Source organism: Sinocyclocheilus grahami, unplaced genomic scaffold (genome assembly GCF_001515645.1).
Source record: "Sinocyclocheilus grahami isolate Dianchi unplaced genomic scaffold, SAMN03320097.WGS_v1.1 scaffold918.1, whole genome shotgun sequence".
In the NCBI taxonomy this organism is placed as follows: domain Eukaryota; kingdom Metazoa; phylum Chordata; class Actinopteri; order Cypriniformes; family Cyprinidae; genus Sinocyclocheilus; species Sinocyclocheilus grahami.
This window is the reverse complement of record NW_015506097.1, coordinates 398,255-418,274: the sequence shown is the minus strand read 5'-3', so window position 1 is coordinate 418,274 and position 20,020 is coordinate 398,255. Positions and strand designations below refer to the sequence as shown.

Sequence of the window (20,020 nt, the reverse complement as noted above, 5' to 3'; positions counted from 1 at the left end):
TAATATTTTTTTTAAATGTAATTTATTTCTGTGATCAAAGCTGTATTTTCAGCATCATTACTCCAGTCTTCAGTGTCACATGATCTTCAGAAATCAGTATAATATGCTGATTTGCTGCTCGGGAAACATTTCTGATTATTATCAATGTTGAAAACAGTTGTTTTTGTGGAAACTGTGATGCATTTTATTTTTCAGGATTCTTTGATGAATAGAAAGTTCAAAAGAACAGCATTTATTTGAAATATCTTTTTTTTTGTAACTTAAATAAACGTCTTTACGGTCACATTTGATCAATTGAATGCATCCTTGATGAATAAAAGTATTAATTTCTTTAAAAAAAAAAAAAATTCTACTCAAGTCAGTAGAAGTGCAGGTTGGTTCTGAATTATTCTGGCCTTGTTTTTGTGTTCACTGTTTTCTAGTCAAATCTGTGATTTGGGGGTTTTAGGTTTTGTTTTTTACTCTTCAGGTGTGACTTTGAAGCGATGGGCTGACTAGTTGAGCTCTACCACTGCTGCCCTTCACTGTTTAAAGTGTTTCCTGACACTTTCTGCTCTCTCATATCATGCCTTTAGTGTTCTGCTGTGTTGTTGTGAGATGTTCTGTGGATGTAAACAGACCCTGATGCTGAGATCATGTGGAGATTTGTGCCTGGTTAGGGTTGGGAAACAAGAAGCCTTTCTGTTTTCCAAAAAAAAAAAAAAACACTCTTAAATGTAAAGGTTCCAATAACCTAAATAAAAGGTTCCATTTCTGGTTCCCCAAAGAACCTTCCAGTGAACATAATCATTTTAATAATCTAAAGAACACTTTTACACTATAAAGAACCTTTTGTGGAATGGAAAGGTTCAATGGATGTTAAAGGCTCTTCACAGAAGTCAATGAAGAACCTTTTATTTTTAAGAGAGTAATGGAATTATATAGGGCTGCACGATAAATCGCATGCAATGTTTAATGCGCATCTTGTCAGAAAGCCGGTTCACTGATGAGCAGCGCAAAAAATCGCGCAAATATGAACGTGGTTTTGTGCAGCTCGTCAGTGAACAACGGCTCTGTGTAGTTAATGCTGCTCAATGTGAAAGCACGCATGTGATGGAGATTTACCGCTGATTACAGAACCGGCTTTACTGATAAGATGCGCGTTAAATATCGCATGCGATTTATCGTGCAGCCCTAGAATTATATAAGACTTACAGTTCCATTATTGTTTCATAAATGGATCTCATAAGCTATAGAATTGATTTGGTTTAATGGCTTGCAGGTGTTAAGTCATGTTGAACTCTGAACTAACTCAACAGTACTAACAGAATTGTGAAATCATTAAAGGAACAGTTCACCCAAAAATGAAAATGAGCTGATAATTGACTCACCCTCAGGCCATCCAAGATGAGGATGAGTTTGTTTCTTCATCAGGTTTGGAGAAATGTAGCATTGCATCAGTGTCTCAGCAATGGATGCTCTGCAGTGAATGGGTGCCGTCAGAATGAGAGTCCAAACAGCTGATAAAAACATCACAATAATCCACAGCACGCCAGTCCATCAGTTCACATCTGGAGAAGACAAAAGCTGAAACAAATCCAGCATTAAGTAAAACGGTTGCTTCCGGCTAAAATACGAGTCCATGATTCGTAATAACCAGTGAAAAAAGTGCATCTGCTGTTGTCTCTCACATCAAAATCCAGCCACATATTAGTTTAGAGCTGTTTAAACGCTGCTTGATCTGTGCAGATTTCTCTCCTGATTCACACCAGAACACTTTTTCACTGGAGGAAGCGTTATTATGGATTATGGACTCGTATTTTATCTGGAAGCAACAGTTTAAAGTTAAAACGTCTTGATGGATTTGTTTCTTACAAATATGCATCTTTTCTCTTCACTAGACATTAACTGATGGACTGGAGTGCTGTGGATTACTTGTGGATTATTGTAATGTTTTTATCAGCTGTTTGGACTCTCATTTTGACGGCACCCATTCACTGCAGAGCAAGTGATGCAATGCTACATTTCTCCAGATCTGATGAAGAAACAAACTCATCCTAATCTTGGATGATTTGAGGGGGAGGACATTTTCAGTACATTTTCATTTTTGGGTGAACTACTCCTTTAAGGAACCAGAACTACAAATGGTTTTTGTACGATTCCCTCCTCTACTGCTGGTCTGTAGTCCATAAATTAAATCAGGTTGCATTGACTCTGATTTGAATGTCTTTTGAGATTAAACTTGCCTAACTAATCCAATCTTCTTGAGTTAGCTGGTCTTCATAGATGCTTTTCTCCTCCGTCTCCAGTGGTGGTTTTCCAATGATGCTTTTCCCCTCCGTTTTCTGTATTGTTTTGTTCAGAGTGAATCAAATAACTATGTGGAACCAGGGTCCTGCCTAGTCGTTGCATCACTAGTTGAGTTGTCTGCTGCTAATTAACCAGGGTTGTGTCTTGGTAGAACGGTCCACACTGTAGTCATTACACTCGGCGGAGCGGTAGGGTTTGATGTGCTAACTCTCTAATGTGGCTTCCTCTCTGCTCTCTAACGTGATTGTGATTTGCCCCCTTGCTGAGCTTCGCTGTGCATCTCGCTGCGCTCTGACCCTTTCCCTGTCACACGCACACATCCTGAACTCAAGTTCAAAGTCACATTTGAAATATCTTTAAGGTTAGAAAACTCATTTACTCACCGTCATGTTGGTCCAAAGCCGTATGACTGACTTGCTTCGGTGGCACACTAAAGGAGACGTTTAGCAATTTTTATAAATAATAATAATTTATATTAATTTTAATATTTCATAATATATCCTTTATAATATTTTTTATATATAATAAAGTTATATAAATAGGTTTCAGTAGTATCCAAGTATTTATTTTTTTAATTCAGATTTTTTTCTGTTTATATAAAGTCGATTACCAATGAGCGAAGATGGTAATTGCTTAGTTCCAACAGCCCTTATTCCAACTTCAAAATGCATGGATGCACAGCTTGTATGGAGCACTTTTATTTATTTCAGTACTTTTTGGAGCTTGACAGCCACTGGTCACCATATGCTTTTATTATGTGGAAAAGAACAGCTTGGAAAACTTCTGACATGTTCCACATGAGGGCGAGTAAGTGATGACAGGAGATTCATTTTTGGGTGAAACATTCCTTTTAAACAGGCAGTAGTTCTTGGTATATTCCAAGTTGAGGTTCAGACAGCCGGCTGATGACCCCATAATGTCTTCCTCCGATAATCTCATCCTATCAGGAGGATTGCTAGACTTATCCGACAGGGAAAGATGAGGATAATTAGATTCCAGAAGCACTAGGCTGAGACTCAGTGAGCTCACTTTGGGGAGGGTTTTTTGGGGAGGGCAGTCGGGAGGGAAGTCTAGTGCCAGGAAACAGGAAGTACTGAATTGTCTTTCTTGCAGGGATGTCAGCAGTCAGGAGTGGGAGGAAGGGGAGGAGTTTGAGTGTTACCCTCCTGGGATGAAGGTGCAGGTGAGGTATGGGCGAGGCCACAATCAGAAGACGTACGAAGCCACTGTGAAAGAGTCAGACCTGGAGGGGGGAGAGGTGCTCTACCTGGTGCACTACTGTGGCTGGAACGTCAGGTAAGGCAGGACCCTGGGAGCTCACGCCTTATCTGTTTGCATTTACAAAGAAACGGGTAGCCCCAATCAGATTATGGCACTGGAGTCAGAAAGTCTGCAGGGATGACGTGTTTGTGTGGGGCGAAGTCCAGAACCAAGCTTTCTAGCACTTCCATTTCCATCGTCCTGAAGTCAGATGGTTTTTTGAAAAGGGTTTTTGGTTAAATGTCTGAAATCAGGTCTGTCGTGAACATAAGATATTTTCACATAGGAAAAAAACAGCATATGCTGGTTAGGTATGTTTTGAAGCATGACGGCTGGTTTAAGCTGGTTTAAGATGGTCATGTGCTAGTCCTAAACTGGTCATGAGCTGGTTTAAGCTGGTCATATGCTGGTCCTAAGCAACTAGCTCCTGCTCAGGACCAGTTTAGGCCCAGCATATGACCAGCTTAAACCAGCTCATGACCAGCTAAGGACCAGTTTAAACCAGCTCAAACCAGCAGTCATGCTTCAAAACATACCTAACCAGCATATGGTGGTTTTTTCAACAGGAACTCATCTACACATGTTTATAATCGTGCATACTGTTCTAACTCAGACTTCCGGGTGAACATGTTTTTAAATAAAGACTGAAGGAGTTATTGAAGCTTAATGGAGGGGATGTTGATGCGACCATGGTGTAGTTCGTTTATAGCCTACGTTTAGCTTTTTACTCCCGCCGAGGCTTCAAAATGTGTCCATTTGTGAAGATTAGCATGAGCAAAATGTGTAATCATTCAAGAGCCAATGGAAAAGTCCTATTGGGTTTTTGTGGAGGGTACGAGGTTGGCGCTAACTTGCGTGTCGGCCTACAAAAATACGTCGCTGCTGCTGCGCTGTACTGCTGCTTGACGAACACATCAAGTGACCAACCACAGCTTTCTTGGTTTTAACATGTGGAAATGTGTTTAAATAATAATTTGCCAGATTGAGGAAGTGCTTTCTAGTTTCATGTGTCGTCGTGTGGAAGCTGCTCAGCTTAGTGATAGACGGATACAGCCTCTGATCTTCATCTTTTAAGCATGTGAAGAGCGTTTCTGGGTGGTTTATAGGAAAAAGTCAGGTGTGCATTTGGAGACTTTTTGAAAATGAATGATTTCGGTTGCTTTGCCATTGCAAATCGCTGTCAGTATGAACAGCCCTTAAAACTAGGCTTGGATTTGAGTGTGTGTCGTGTGAACATTTCTGATCCTGAAGCTCATTTCTGTGTTGCTGACAAAAATAGCAAAGCAGGACCTTCTGAAAACCTTGTTGCCGCTTTGATGTTTTATCCTAGTCATGTTGCCTCTTTTGCAGTGTTTTATATATTGCAGTTGTGACTTGTGTAATGTAATATCTCGTTATTTTTACATTGCATCTCGCAATTGCAACAAAACAGTGTTTTATTAGTTTTGGAGCCGTATATATTTAGTAAATGTTGACCAATCTGTCTCTCTTTAACAGGTATGACGAGTGGATCAAAGCCGATAAGATTGTCAGACCAGCCAATAAGAACGTCTCTAAAATAAAACACCGCAAAAAAATAAAGGTACAGTCTGATTTCCTTAAGGAGGTTTTCTTTTTTACTTGTTTTTCAAAAGTTTGGGGTCTGTAAGACTTTTTAAACGTTTTGAAAGTCTCTTCTGCTCACCAAGGCTGCATTTATTTAATTAATAATACAGTAAAAATTCTGAAATATTTTTACAATTTCAAATAACTGTTTTCTGTTGTAATATACTGTAAAATGTAATTTATTCCTGTGATCAAAACTGAATTTTCAGCATCCTTACTCCAGTCTTCAGTGTCACATGATCCTTCAGAAACATTTCTCATTATTATCAATGTTGAAAACGGTTTCCAATATTTTTGTGGAAACCGTAATACATTTTTGTTTTTACTGTGAATAGAAAGTTCAAAGAAGAGCATTTATTTATATTTTGATAAGTTTAATATATATTTCTTTAAAAAAAATCTTACTGACTCCAAATTTTTAAACAGTAGTGTATTTTTCATGCATATTCATGTTTAGAGGGGCTGCACCATTAATTTGAAGTTTTTGTTTAATAGCAGAATAAAGCAGAACGAGAAAGAGACCGAATAGAGCGGCTGACAGACAGAGAGGATCTTCCTTCATCCAAAAATCGCATCAATCGACTGTCCAAACCGAACTCTGGCAGTGATGTTTTCTCCAAGATGGAGGAGTGTGGTGATAAAGGAAGCCAGCAGACGCCCGTTAAGCCCATAGAGATCACGTCTATTCTCAATGGCCTCCCAGGTAGTGGTCGACCGATATATCGCCATGGCCGATATATCGGCCGATATTTGGCATTTTTCAAATATCGGCATCGGCAGATAAGTTTTTCTGTTTGGCCGATACGTTGGAGGCGGGACTTTTCATTTGACGTCACGCCGGACTTTTATTTTGATGGCGCTGAGAGCGGCAGCGCCTGAGCACATAGTGCTATAGATTCTCCCTCTTGTTCGCCATCGTCATTAACAGTTCTGTCTAATACGGATATAACTCTGTCTAATAGTCCGATAGAACTGTTAAACAAAGGAATTAAAATGTTTCCAAAAAGTATTATAACGATTGCTTTTATATTATTAATAATAGAAAGGCAAACATTAATACTTTCTCGTTTGCCGTCAGCATTCAGCAAATACGCATTTACATAATTTAAACAAATCTTTGAATGATTAATGAACATTTAATCTCACAAACCTTGCAAACTTAGTCGAATCCAGTTGAGAGATCTTGTGAAGTGTGCATGTGACCTGCATGATCGCGTGCTCTCTACGTGACTTTCGGGTCCTTGTGAATTGAATGCTTTAAACATTAAACATTTAAATTCGTGATTTCAAATTATGCTGCGCTTTATGCTTTTGCCCACTGTCGTATTCATGTCATTTTCACTGTGTGCTGTATGTAAAATCAGTGTTACCTCGGGTTTTTTTTTTTTAAATAATATGATTCCCAATGCACACAAACTTACCAGAATAATGAGTGCTCTGTTGGTTACAGTTTACTTCCTTTTTAATTCTATTTTTATTAAATATTTATTTATTTGTGAAAAATACTTTGTCATCTAAAGTATAAGTATGTTTATTTTACAAATGTATTTTTTAATCCATTTTCAAATGATTTAAAATTTCTTAAATATGAATTATAATAAATACAAATACAGTGGGTACGGAAAGTATTCAGACCCCCTTAAAATTTTTCACTCTTTGTTATATTTTTTTTTTCTCATTTTGTCTCTCATAGTTGAGGTATACTTATGATGAAAATTACAGGCCTCTCTCATCTTTTTAAGTGGGAGAACTTGCACAATTGGTGGCTGACTAAATACTTTTTTCCCCCACTGTATATATATATACAGTATCTCCCAAAAGTGAGTACACCCCTCAGATTTCAGCAATTATATTCTGAACACATTACACATTCTGAACACTATACACATTACACAGTTAATTTTATTATATGTTGTCAAGGGACAATACTATAGAACTGAAAATTGGATATACTTTAGACTAGTCAATGTGCAGCTTGTATAGCAGTACAGATTTACTGTACAGAATAACTCCACATACAGTGAGTACACCCTAAGTGAATATGTCAAAACTGTGTCCAAAGTGTCAATATTTTGTGTGAGCACCGTTGTTATCTAGCACACTGCCTTAATCTTCCTGGGCATGGAATTCACCAGAGCTTCACAGGTTGTTGCTGGGATCCTCTTCCACTCCTCCATAATGACATCACGGAGCTGCTGGATGTTAGACACATGGCGCTTCTCCACCTTCCGCTTGAGGATGCCCCACAGGTGCTCAATAGGGTTCAAGTCTGGAGACATACTTGGCCACTCCATCACCTTCAGCTTTCTCAGCAAGGCAGTTGTCATCTTGGCGGTGTGTTTGGGGTCGTTATGTTGGAAAACTGCCATTCGGCCCAGTTTGTGAAGGGAGGGCATCATGTTCTGCTTCAGAATGTCACAGTACATGCTGGAATCCATGTTTACCTCAATGAACCGCAGCTCCCCAGTACCAGCAGCACTCATGCAGCCCCAGACCATGATGCTACCACCACCATGCTTGACTGTAGGCAAGACACAATTTCCTTGGTACTCCTCACCAGGGCGTCGCCACACATGCTGGATACCATCTGAGCCAAACAAGTTTATCTTAGTCTCATCAGACCACAGGACATGGTGGGCCATGCAAACCGACTTGTTGCAGTATGCGACGTATGGTTTGAGCACTAACAAGCTGACCTCCCGCTTCTGCAACCTCTAAAGCAATGCTGGCAGCACTCATGCGTCTGTTTTTTGAAGCCAGCTTCTGTACCTGACGCACAGCACGAGGACTCAACTTCTTTGATCGACCCTTGCGAGGCCTGTTCTGAGTGGAACTCGTCTTAGAAAACTCTGTATGACGCTGGCCACTGTACTGCAACTCATTTTAAGGGTGTTACAGATATAGCCTAGGCCATCTTTGTGGAGAGCAACCATTCTAATTCTCAAATCCTCAGAGAGTTCTTTGCCATGAGGTGCCATGTTGAACATCCAGTGGTCAGTATGAGAGAATTGTACTCAAAGCACCAAATTTTAACTGCTCTAATACAAGATACACAAATTTGTATGGTCCTGTCAAGCAGACAAAAACATGAACATGATGAATAGGACATGTGGCTTTGCATGGTTAAACGACATACAGCTGTTATCACTTAGGGTGTACTCACTTTTGTTGCCAGCTATTTTGACAATAATGGCTGTATGTTGAGTTATTTTCAGAGGACAGTAAATCTGTACTGCTATACAAGCAGCACATTGACTACTCTAAAATATATCCAAGTTTAATTTCTATAGTATTGTCCCTTGAGAAGATATACTAAAATGGTTGCTGAAAAGTGAGGGGTGTACTCACTTTTGTGAGATACTGTATATATATATGATTGGGCCAGTGGTTCATATTTTTACTTTACTTCTTTAGTTCATATTTTGTGGCTGGTCCTGCCACAAAAAAAATTTAATAGTTGCTGTTATCATTGTTTTTGACCCATGCCATCTTTTATTCTAATAAATAAGCTTATATGACACCAAATTTTTATATACCAATTAAATCTTACAATTCTCAATTCTAATTTCAGTACCACAGCAAATACTACTAGCCTAACAAATATAAAGTTCAAACATTATTAAAGACAAGACAACAGTCAGTAAATAATAAATGAACAGATTACAAGCAATAGCACAACTGAATATATAGAACAAAGATACAAATTAAATGTTGCTTTATAAGGAAAAACAGCAGAATGAGATGCAGATTCACTCTCTGACAGCAGGTGGCGCTCATGGAACAGCAGCGATACAGCGTTTCCTTGGTTACCGCTGTAAACAAAGCAGCGCCTATTAATGCTACTTTAAATGCATCATACAAAGACGAGATGAAAAGAAAACGCCATCTAAATATTTCTGAAAACGTTCAGTTCTCCTCAATATTCAGTATTTAGGATTTTCTTCCAATATTTCGCTCATTCTGAACAGTGATCTTGCTCTGTCTGCTACAGGATTTTCTCCTCTTTGCGTCCGTCTTCAGCGTCTCTGGCCTTTATTAACAGCCGTTTACAGACTTCGTAATATTTCCACACAGATGACATTTTGGAAAATAATTGTGAGTTTGTGTGCAAATCCGGAACAAGAATGGGTTGAAATAAAACTAAAAATAGCCGGTCGAACGGTGCATCTCTACTCCACTGTATATATGAAATATAGATTAATTATTGTTAAAGCTACAAAGTTACTCACACAGACGGGGATTTTTACATACTTTTGTATGTATTCGTCCGTTCAAGCGCAAAGACAGCTGTCGGACAGCCCTTATTGTCGAGCCCTGATATGCAATCTAATTAAAAATATTAACAAAAACTATAATAGTAATAATATCAAGTAATAATATATCATATCAATGATACTAAAATAAAACTGCATGAAAATTCATCGATCAAAAGGTGTGTGAAATAGTGTTAATCTTTTGAATTTAGTCTTAGTTGTAGTCCTGAGTTAAATGTAACTTTTAGTTTTTATCATATTTAGTCAACTTGTCCTGTTTTAGTTTTATTCAAGTTTTAGTCGACTAAATGTCTGAGCATTTTAGTCTAGTTTTAGTCAGTGGAAACATTTTCATCATATTTTCGTCTTACTGTATAATGGTTAAAATGCTAAAAATTATTATTTTGCTCAATTTTAAATGCAATGATTGCTGTCGTTTTGGCAAATTTATTTTTACATTTCATCAGAAGTTGCTCTTACACCATTACGCACAAATCAATAGAATATCAGGATATCAATTAGAAGCTAAATAAACACCGAAGACTTCAGATATACACTCGCACTGTCTACGTTATGAAAACTGGTGTAACAAAAACCTACTCTCAGATATTATGACAGAGAAATTCCTAATAGTAATTCCAAATCGCATTAATGTTTCTCTTTTAAAATAATGGCAAAAACAGACTTATTGCCGTACAGAGGTTGTGTAAGTAACGTTACAATCAGCAAACAATACAGTCGAGATCCATGACCGAATGCAGACTGACTGAATGACACTTTCATTTAAGCAGGACGCCTCAAACGGAGATCGCTGAGCTCCAGCTTACTCATACAGTACTGTATGTCGGTGTTTTCAGATCTGTATCCATTTACAGAAAAGCTCTGATTGGGGGATTTGAGCTCTTGATATCTGGCAACCGCAAACATGAACGCTTGCGTAATAGAGTCTTCTACAGCAGTCTGGCTCCACTTTTTTCAATAAAAATAAAAAGGTTTTGATAAAGTTTTTGCGCTTTTAACTGCATTTTAGTCTTGTCTTTTTTCGTCAACGATATTGCATGTTCATTTAGTCTCGGTTATCGTGTAATGACCTTATTATCGTCTCGTTTTCGTAAGGAGAAAAAAACTTTGTTGACTGTCATTTTTCGTCATAGGTTTCGTTAATGAAATTAACATTAGTGGGAAACCTGTTACAATTGTCTAATTGAGCACTGCAGCAGAGCTCGTGTCTGAGGCCCATCCTTCTGTTTCCCACAGGCTCTGAAAGCTCCACAGACGAAAGTGAGCGAGAAGAAGAGTGTGTATATGTGTATATATATATATATATATATATATATATAAATGCTATTAAATTATTTCTAATTTGTTTTATTTTTATTTATTTTAAAACATATTAAAATGTCCAATTAATTCTTAAATTATTTAAAGGGGTCCTATTATGCTCTTTTACAAAGTCTTGAATTTGTTTTGGGGGTGTACTAGAACAGGTTCTCATACTAGGTTGTTCGAAAAACACATTATTTTTCACATATTTTACATTATTACAACACCTCTCTCCCCAGTCTGGCATGAACAGCTCGAATAGTTCCTGTATCAAATGAAGGCCCGCCTTCTGAAATACAAAATGTGTTGTGATTGGTTAGCTGGGCCGGTGTGTGTTGTGATTGGTTAACTGGGCCGGTGTGTGTTGTGATTGGTTAGCTGGACCAGTGTGTGTTCAGGGTGGTCGTGGGTCCTTAAAAAGTCTTAAAATGTCTTAGTTTTCCTAAAATAAGGCCTTAAAATGTCTTAATATCTTGAATTCAGATTCAGTAGGTCTTAAATATTTTTGGTCACATTACCACAAAAATTTCTCCAGTCTAACAGACCCAGTGAGTGTCCATCAAGAGTACTTTTCCCCCCCGCTGTAGTTACCGCGTCATCAGAGAAAATTGCGGTTACAGAATACAGTCGAACACCAGCTCGCTGTCCAGCCTCCGAACTACTTTAAATGGTTCATGCAAGTTTACTGAAAATGGCTTGAGAATTGTACTTGCCCGACAGGACTAATAGCCTGATTAAAACTTAAGAGACAAAATATAATCACGCATCAAAACGCGCAAATTATTCTTCTGATTTTACTACATTCAGCTTAAACAGCGATTGATAATTGATAGTGTATTTCTATTATCAATGTCGCGCTGTTGAGGCTCGTGCTGCCTGTCTCTGTGAGAGACTTTCATGGAGAAATCAAATCAAATGAGCGTACGGCACACACAAAGAAACTCACAGAACAAACATACTGAGGTAAAAATTCAAAATGTTTAGTTTATTTATAGCATGATATACAGTGGTGTGTCCTGATTTCTTATTTTTTTTTGCATGTTCATGAACCGCCTTTTTAAGGTCATGCCACAGCATCTCAATAGGATTCAGGTCAGGACTTTGACTAGGCCACTCCAAAGTCTACATTTTGTTCTTCTTCAGCCGTTCAGAGGTTTACAGACTAAGCACACAGCCTGCATAAAGTAGCTGTGATTTTTCACGAACCGTTGTGACTTCCGTAAAAAGGTGACGTCAGAACTACACAGTCACCACCTTCAGTCTCCACCCCGAGCACCGCCCACCGTCCCACTCTCCTTTTGCCAAACCCTCAGACAACATCGTGCCCATGCCATTGCTGAGCAACAACAACACAGAAACGTGTAGAGAAAACGCTGTTCAGTCTGGATGACAGGAAACGGCTGTGATGGTCGCCGTGTCACCGGCGGTAGTGCACGTGACGTCACACACTATATGACATCAAGACTTAAAATAAAACTCCAGAAAGGTGTAAAATGTGACCTTTAAGTCCTCTCAATCCACTTTCAGTTGACCCAGATATAAACTTTGTGAAGTAAGAGTCTAGTTCTCTTTGCGTTCACATTGTATCTGAACATGAATGTGAACTCTCAGCACACTTCTCTCTCACACTGTTTGATGGTTAGATTATTGTAATTAGGGTTGCATGATGATTTGAGAACGCAACATGCTCCAACCATCTTCCCGTACGTGTAATGAAGAAGCGCTTATCAACAGAGAAGGTTTTAGGGCTCCCTGTGGTTTTCTGTCAAAATAAAAGTTTGATGGTGTAATGTTTAAAAATTTGAGAAGTTGAGAAAAACTTAATTTTGTAGTTGTAATGTCATTTTGTTTTTCTAAATAGTTTTATTTTCTTAATTATGCAGTGAAATACTACTATAATATTTCCTATTTTAATAAAATTAATAATAAAATATGAATAATAATTCCTATTTTCTAATTTGTATGTTTTTATTCAGTAGTAGTAGCAATTATTTATTATTGTTATTATTATTATTATATAGCCTACAAATAAACGCAGCAAGCCTGAAAAAAACAAACAAACAAAAAAAAACCTAATTTTAAATTGCAGGGTTACATTTTTTTCTTTTCAAAGATCGTGCAGCCCTAATTGATATGATTTTTTTTTTTTTATACAATAATAATATAATCTGCAGTTTTTCCCACTTTCACTGCATTGGCAGAAAGTCTGGTTTCTGAAAACTGAAGGAAGTCCTTTGAGTTTGACCTAAAATATTTACTTTAAGTAGCACCTAATATTTTAATTTATTATTTTAATAATTTAACAAATAAAATAAAATATTTGACCTATTTTTTATTTCTAAATGGGTTTTATTTATAAAATGTTAATAAATTATTATAATTTAATTATTATAAAATATTAAATGTATTATTTAAAATGTTATCATTAGTTTATTAATTATTATTACGTTTTAATAAAATTATTAAAACTATTTAAGGTCAACATGCAATGTAAAATTATTAGTTTAATTATTAATTAATTACTTCTTAACTTTAATTATGAATTATTATTAGCACAAACCCCAGTTTGGGAAACCCTGCGTAAGTGCTTTGCTTTCACAGATACTAAAACTGAAGACTTATTTAAATCAAACTCGGGCATAATTGTTTTTATTATTATTATGTAATAGAATGTATGTGATTATAAAGGCAAATGTAAAATGTTTAATGCACCATGCAAGCTTTCAGCTAAGAGGTTTTGTGTTAGTGTTGATCAGTGTTTGCCTCTTCTCTCCTCTGGGTGGCGCTGCAGCCCACAGCAGTGACAGTGAGGACCAGTGTATGAGCGAGAGCACTGCCAAGTCCCCCACATCCAAGAGCAGCAGCGAGCTGAAGTCAGCCATCCCGCACAAGTGCTCCGGCCGGATGCCCCCCTCAGGCCACAAGTACCACAAACACGCTGACCCGGATCACTCCCACGACCGGACCAAGTGGAGCTTCCAGACGTGTGAGTGCCGCAGATTCTCAGCTGCTTGTCTTTTTAATAAGAACTGAATGTGTGGCATTGATTGCCTGTTGCTCCTGTCCGTGCAGCGGACCTGGAAAAGATGAGCAGTCTAGAGCGGATAGCGTTCCTTCAGGAGAAACTGCAGGACATCAGGAATCACTACCTCCTGCTCAAATCAGAGGTGGCCTCCATCGACAGGAGACGCAAGCGCATGAAGAAGAAAGAGAGAGAGAGTGAGTGTGGGCAGTCTTATTATAGTATTATTTATGTGCTATTATAGTATTTATCAGCGTTTTGAATTAACTTCTATTTATATATTTTGAGTGTCTATTTTATTTTATTTTTTATTTCTATTTAGCTTGCGTTTATTTCTATTTCAGGTCTGTGTTTGTTTGTTTTCTCGGTTTTCTTTAGCAATTTTAGTACTTCAACTTATTTCAGTTAGTTGCCAAGGCAACATATATCATTTTTAAGTTTTAGTCATTTTATGTGTTTTTGCCATTTTATTAGTTTTACTTTTGTGTTTTGTTTAGCTTTCATTTTTCTTTAAGTTTTAGCTTTAGTCATTTTTGTTGAACTTATTTCAGTTAGTTATGTACTTCTGTCATTTTCCGATTGGATTCGTCTGAAAGGGCGAGTAAATCATGGGCTAATTTTCATTTTTGGGTGAACTACCCCTTTAAAATAAATGTTAACTGAAATAAAATGTAAAAACCTTTATTTCAGCTAGTTTCCAATTCCAATTTCCAAAAACAAAAAAATGAGAAAAACACAACAAAATTCCTAAAATTAAAAAAAAACTATAATAGTGTCTCAGAGATACTAAAACAACGCTGCTCTGGAGTCTGCAGGTATGAGACTAGTTTGAACAGCTAGCTTTAAAAAGACGTTCTCACCACTGATGATTACTTAATGACGTTCCCAGAACCCTCTTGTGTCCCGGCAGGTGCGGCGGCGGCTTCGTCCTCGTCCTCGTCCTCGCCGTCCTCCAGCTCTCTGACAGCGGCTGTCATGCTGACGCTGGCGGATCCCACGGTGTCCGGCGCGTCACAGACCTCGGGGGTGTCCGTGGAGTGCAGGTGACAGCAGCGGGACGCCGGCGAGCAGCACAGAGCACTTAACCAGCACCCCAAAGACACTGACCGACACAGCGACGGGGTGCAAACGTGACGAAACCATAGCCACCAGACAGCAACAAGCACTATTTTATAACGACAACTGTTTCCTTGGCAAGCTAATTGCACTCAAGTGCACTTTTTTTCTGGTGGGTCGGGTTTGACAGCAGGACAAAGACTTTTCCACTGCACGGTACGGCTCACTTTTGGATGGTTTTCCACTGGGTACAGTACCTGGTACTTTTTTTAGTACCACCTCGATTGAGGTTCCAAGTGAACCATACCGTTACCAAAACGTGACGTGTAAGCTCTGCTGATCACGGATTGGCCGGAGAGAATCGTCACTACCTGCGTCACTGAACTTGCGACACAAACACAACAGAACCGCTAGATTTAAATCAGCACAGCCAGCGAAGGATCGAACACAACTGTTTTGAATGAGTGGACTTTTTTAACAACCAAAAAGTGGCTGTTTTGTTGTCTGTTGAGGAAGTACAGACGTTCCTCTCGTTGATAGCAGAGGAGCGGATCCAGCGAGAGCTTGATGGGGCGATGGGTCGTGGCAGTAGAGGCGGCGCAACTATAAACGACATGTGAATAATCCCGCCCACTCTAAAGCGGTACTGAACTGCAGTGGAAACGCAAACCGTGCCGAGCCGAGTCGTACCACGCAGTGGAAAAGCGCCATTTGTTCGTTCGTTTTTACAAACCAACCCCTTCATTTTTTTTTTGGACCGTTATGAATATTTGATCCTGTCTTCATCTGCAGTGGCTGAACACTGTACTTCACCCTCAGATCCACCGGTGTACAGTCAGTCCCGGGCCGGAGCCGTTTGAGAGGCGGCGGAGTTTAGAAACATGGGAATTCACTGACGGTCAGTCGGCGCTGCAGTGCCTTACGGTTCAGGCACTCGTGAGGAATGCTGGGAAACCTGTAATCGAGGGGTAGCTGTGTGTTTCATAACGTAGAGCCCAAACTCTCATTAAAGAGAATGTCTGGTGTTCTTTTAAATCATGACAGGGATCAAGAGTCTGTCCAGGTCATATTTCACACTAAAATTAAAAGAAAGAAAAAAAATAAATATATATATATATGTAATTTTTTTTGCTCCAAGAAAACAAAGCCATAACAGTAATTAATTTTATAGTAATTTTTTTTTTTAGTAATTACTGCATTTTTTAATTATGATTTTTATTTTTTTATATATATTGTAATTATTATTTTTTTTTATTACTGTATTACAGTAATAAGAATCACCATTGAGAATGAGAATTTTTCATTTAATAGATAATTATATGTAAATTATTTCACAATGAATGCATTTCACATTGTGATTTCTATATATATAATATGGAATACAAATACTGTATTACAGTAATGCGATTTATGATAATCACTGAGAATGGAAATGATTCAACAGGTTTCAACATTTTTATATATAATTTGTTAAATGTATGATTTTTAAAAATACTGTATTAATGAAAATCACCACTGACAATAATAATTATACATTTAATAAATAATTATAACTTTCACAATAAAAAAAAAACACAAAATCTTAATGATCCTAAAAATAGGTTTCATTTGTTAAATTATGAAATGTTTTATATATACTTATTCAATATATAATTAAAATATACGTAAGGTAATAAAATAAATTAATAGTAGTAATAAAATAAAGTAATTTTACAAAAACATTGGGAATAATTAGAATTGTATATTTAATAAATAATTGTATATAAATAATTTCACAAAGAAAATAAATCTTAATGGCTTTTAAAATGAGTTTCATTGTGCCGTTCTTTTACATTGCCATTTTTTATATATAATTCATAAAATATGCAGTTTTCAAAAACACTGTTACAGTAACAAGAATCGCCTTTGATTATTATATATAAATAATTTCAAAATGAAAATCTCAATGGCCCTAAAATTGGTTTCATTGTGAAATGTTTTGTATATAATTATTTGTTAAGTATTTCATTAAAAATACCATGTTACAGTAATGAGAATCACCATTGAGAGTAATGAGAATTGTTTATTTAATAAGTAATTATATTTAAATACATTTCACTATTGGATAAAAGTCTAATAGCTTTCAGTATGCAAGATCAAGTTTTACATTTAGTTTTAGGGTTAAATTTGACTTGGACATGTTTTGGTTCAGATCACGCCTTTTGAAAGTTAAACCCCAATTTTTTCCAAATTTTTTTTTTTTATGATTTCAGAAAGCCTTATGAAAGATATATTGATCAGTTTGCGTTCAGTATCTCTGGAGGTGACATGTATTATGATTGTTGGCAATTTGAGAATTGATGACTTTTTCTGGCAGCCAGGATTCTAAATGTATTTTACTACTGAAATCTATCCAGACCCTGTGGGGTTTTAATGGTTAATGTGGCAGTATTCAGAAGTGCAATGGCAGATTCATCTGTGATCGTGTGCAACGGCAGATGCCGGTCTGTTCTGTACGTAGCCTTTGTGTGTTTATGTCTTCCTTATTTCCATTTCCCACCTCTTTTTCCGAAGCCGTAAGTGTAGGATGTGGAGTAATGAAGCTCTTCATTGGCACCGTGGGAAACGGTCGGCTGGTTTGGTGGCTGGTGCCAGCAGTGACGGGTGGACTGTGGGTTAAAGCAGTAGTTCACCTAAAAATGAAAACGCATTCATGTTGTTCCAAAACCATTTGATGATATTTTCCTGTCAAACACACAAGATGATGTTTGTTTTCCCTTCAACATCATAACATGGTGACCAGAACGGTCAATCTCCAAAAACAACGTAATAGTTGTTCTTACAAATCTGAGAACAGCTTGAACAAGAAGCTTGTTTCCACCACGGGATAAAACATTTTTTTTTTCCTCACAATTCTGAGTTTGTGTGTGTGTGTGTAAACTTACAATTCCCCCCAAAAAGTCAAAATTGCAAGATGTAAACTGAGAATTCTGGGGAAATAAAGTCAGAATTGTGAGATGTCGTTTTAGAATTCAGAGAAAAATACGTCAGGATTGTGAGATGTAAACACAGACTTGCAAGGAAAAAATGTCAAAATTGCGTAATGTAATAATGAGAAAATTAGGTCAGAAATGCGAGATGTAGACTCAGAATTCCAAGGGAAAATGTCAAAATTGTGAGATGTAAATTAAGGATTCTGAGGGGAAAAAATGCCAGAATTGCGCAATGTAAACCAATAAATCTGAGAATAAAGTCAAAATTGCCAGATGTAAACTCAAAATTTTGAGGAAAAAACCCCCCCGCAAAACTGCGAGATGTAAACTCAGAATTCCATGTGAAGTCAAAATTGTGAGATGTAAATTTAGAATTCTAAGAAATGTCAAAATTGCACAATTTAACTCTGAATTCTAAGAAAAACGGCTGAATTGCAAGTTGCAAACTCGATTTTCAGGAAGAAGACAAAACTGCGAGACAAAACACGGCGGAATTGCAAGATGTAAACTGAGAATTTTGAGGGAAAAAGTCAGAATTGTGAGATGTTGTTTTAGAATTCAGAGAAAAATACATCAGAATTGTGAAATGTAAACAGACTTACAAGGACAAAATGTCAAAATTGCGTAATGTAATAATGAGAAAATTAGGTCAGAAATGCGAGATGTCGACTCAAAATTCCTAAGGAAAAATGTCAAAATTGTGAGATGTTAATTTAGAATTCTAAGAAATGTCAGAATTGCGAAATTTAAACTCAGAATTCTAAGAAAAACGGCTGAATTGCAAGTTGCAAACTCGATTCTGAGGAAAAAGACAAAACTGCGAGACAAAACACTTGCTAGATGCAAACTCACAATTGCAAGAAATTAAAAAACATAATTGTGAGCTTTAATCTCATAATTCTGTGTGACCATTTTTATTGTTTTATTCAATGGCAGAAACAAGCTTCCGTATCCGTCACGATTTTAGAAGAGCTCACAGAATGGTTTGGAGTGACACGCTCGTTTTGGGGTGAATTGTTGCCATAAAACCAAGAGAAGCTATGAGAACCAGTGAACATCTTTCATGTGGCTCTCTTTACTTTGAAAACGCCAGGCTCTCATCTCTAAAGCTCGGTGGATTCATCCTGCGCGGTCTGACACATGCCTCGTATGTACCGAAGAGCTCCAGAGTTTTCTTTGTATAGACTCCCTCTTGTATCATAACCTGAAGGTCTGTAGCGTTTGGCACTTGTGTGTAGTTGTATGCCTTTGTTATACATTTGTATATTGAGAAGCGTGTTTTGAGTCGAGCTATTTAATATCTTGCACTGTTAATACCATGTACGCTTCTGTACAGTTTTAACTGTGTGCATCCGGAAGGTAGAAGCATGTTCATTTTCTTATCCGTTCTTTTGTGTTTCGTTCTTGCATAGAAGTTAGTTTTGATTCAGTTTTTCATACTTTTGTATTTCCGTTCAACTGTGCTTGTACTACGTTTTCTTTTCTTTTTATAATGTGTGTATTTTCCAGTCTGTACATGAACTGTAAAGTTTTATGGATCTTTACAAAAATGTCCGGAGACGTTTGTGAAGACGAGCGAGAGAGAGAGATTGTCAAAGCTTAACAGGAAGTTCTATCATATTTATTAAGCGCATCAGAAGATGGACCGTGTGTAATTTATTGTACAAATGTAAGCAGAAAAGCCTTTGAAATAAATAAATGCCATAGTTTGTGACCGCGAATGTCCACTTTGGTTCATAACGGAGATATGAGTGATGATAAATGTGTTTCAGGTTTGTGTTGATCTAAAATATCTTCTGAAGAGCAGCACAATCTGGGAATCTTAAGGAACAAAGGGTTTTATAATCAGAAAGGTTTCAATATTTGGAGAAAAAAGCCTCTTGAAGCCTCTAACTATGCAAAACAAAATAATAATAAAAAAATAATAATATACACATGAATAAAAAAACCTCTAAGTTCAGAATAGAAATGAGTACAATGGGCATTTTATATATATACACTACAGGTCAAAAGTTTGGGATCAGAGCTATTTTTAATGTTTTTACAGAAGTCTCTTCTGTTCATCGAGGCTGCATTTATTTGATCAAAAATACAGAAAAAACAGTAAAATTGTGAAATATTATTATGATGTAAAATAACGTTTTTCTATTTTAATATACATTAAACTGTAATTTATTTCTGAGATCAAAGCTGTATTTTCAGCATCATTCCTTCAGTCTTCAGTGTCACATGATCTTTTT

The 20,020-nt window shown here is 37.1% G+C and overlaps 1 protein-coding gene across 1 annotated transcript in view; it reads left to right on the top strand.

The window, feature by feature from the left end:
• The window catches only part of LOC107564240 (AT-rich interactive domain-containing protein 4B-like), a gene marked incomplete at its 5' end in the record, with an annotated part of 40,423 nt that extends 25,311 nt beyond the window's left edge, over positions 1 to 15,112 (top strand). The window contains 7 exons of the mRNA XM_016249254.1: positions 3,403 to 3,585; positions 5,047 to 5,131; positions 5,653 to 5,857; positions 10,665 to 10,704; positions 13,451 to 13,716; positions 13,803 to 13,949; positions 14,642 to 15,112. Of these exons, the coding sequence (XP_016104740.1) occupies positions 3,403 to 3,585; positions 5,047 to 5,131; positions 5,653 to 5,857; positions 10,665 to 10,704; positions 13,451 to 13,716; positions 13,803 to 13,949; positions 14,642 to 14,799 (1,084 nt within the window). The remainder of the gene's footprint in view (positions 1 to 3,402; positions 3,586 to 5,046; positions 5,132 to 5,652; positions 5,858 to 10,664; positions 10,705 to 13,450; positions 13,717 to 13,802; positions 13,950 to 14,641) is intronic.
• Positions 15,113 to 20,020: the final 4,908 nt, after the last annotated feature.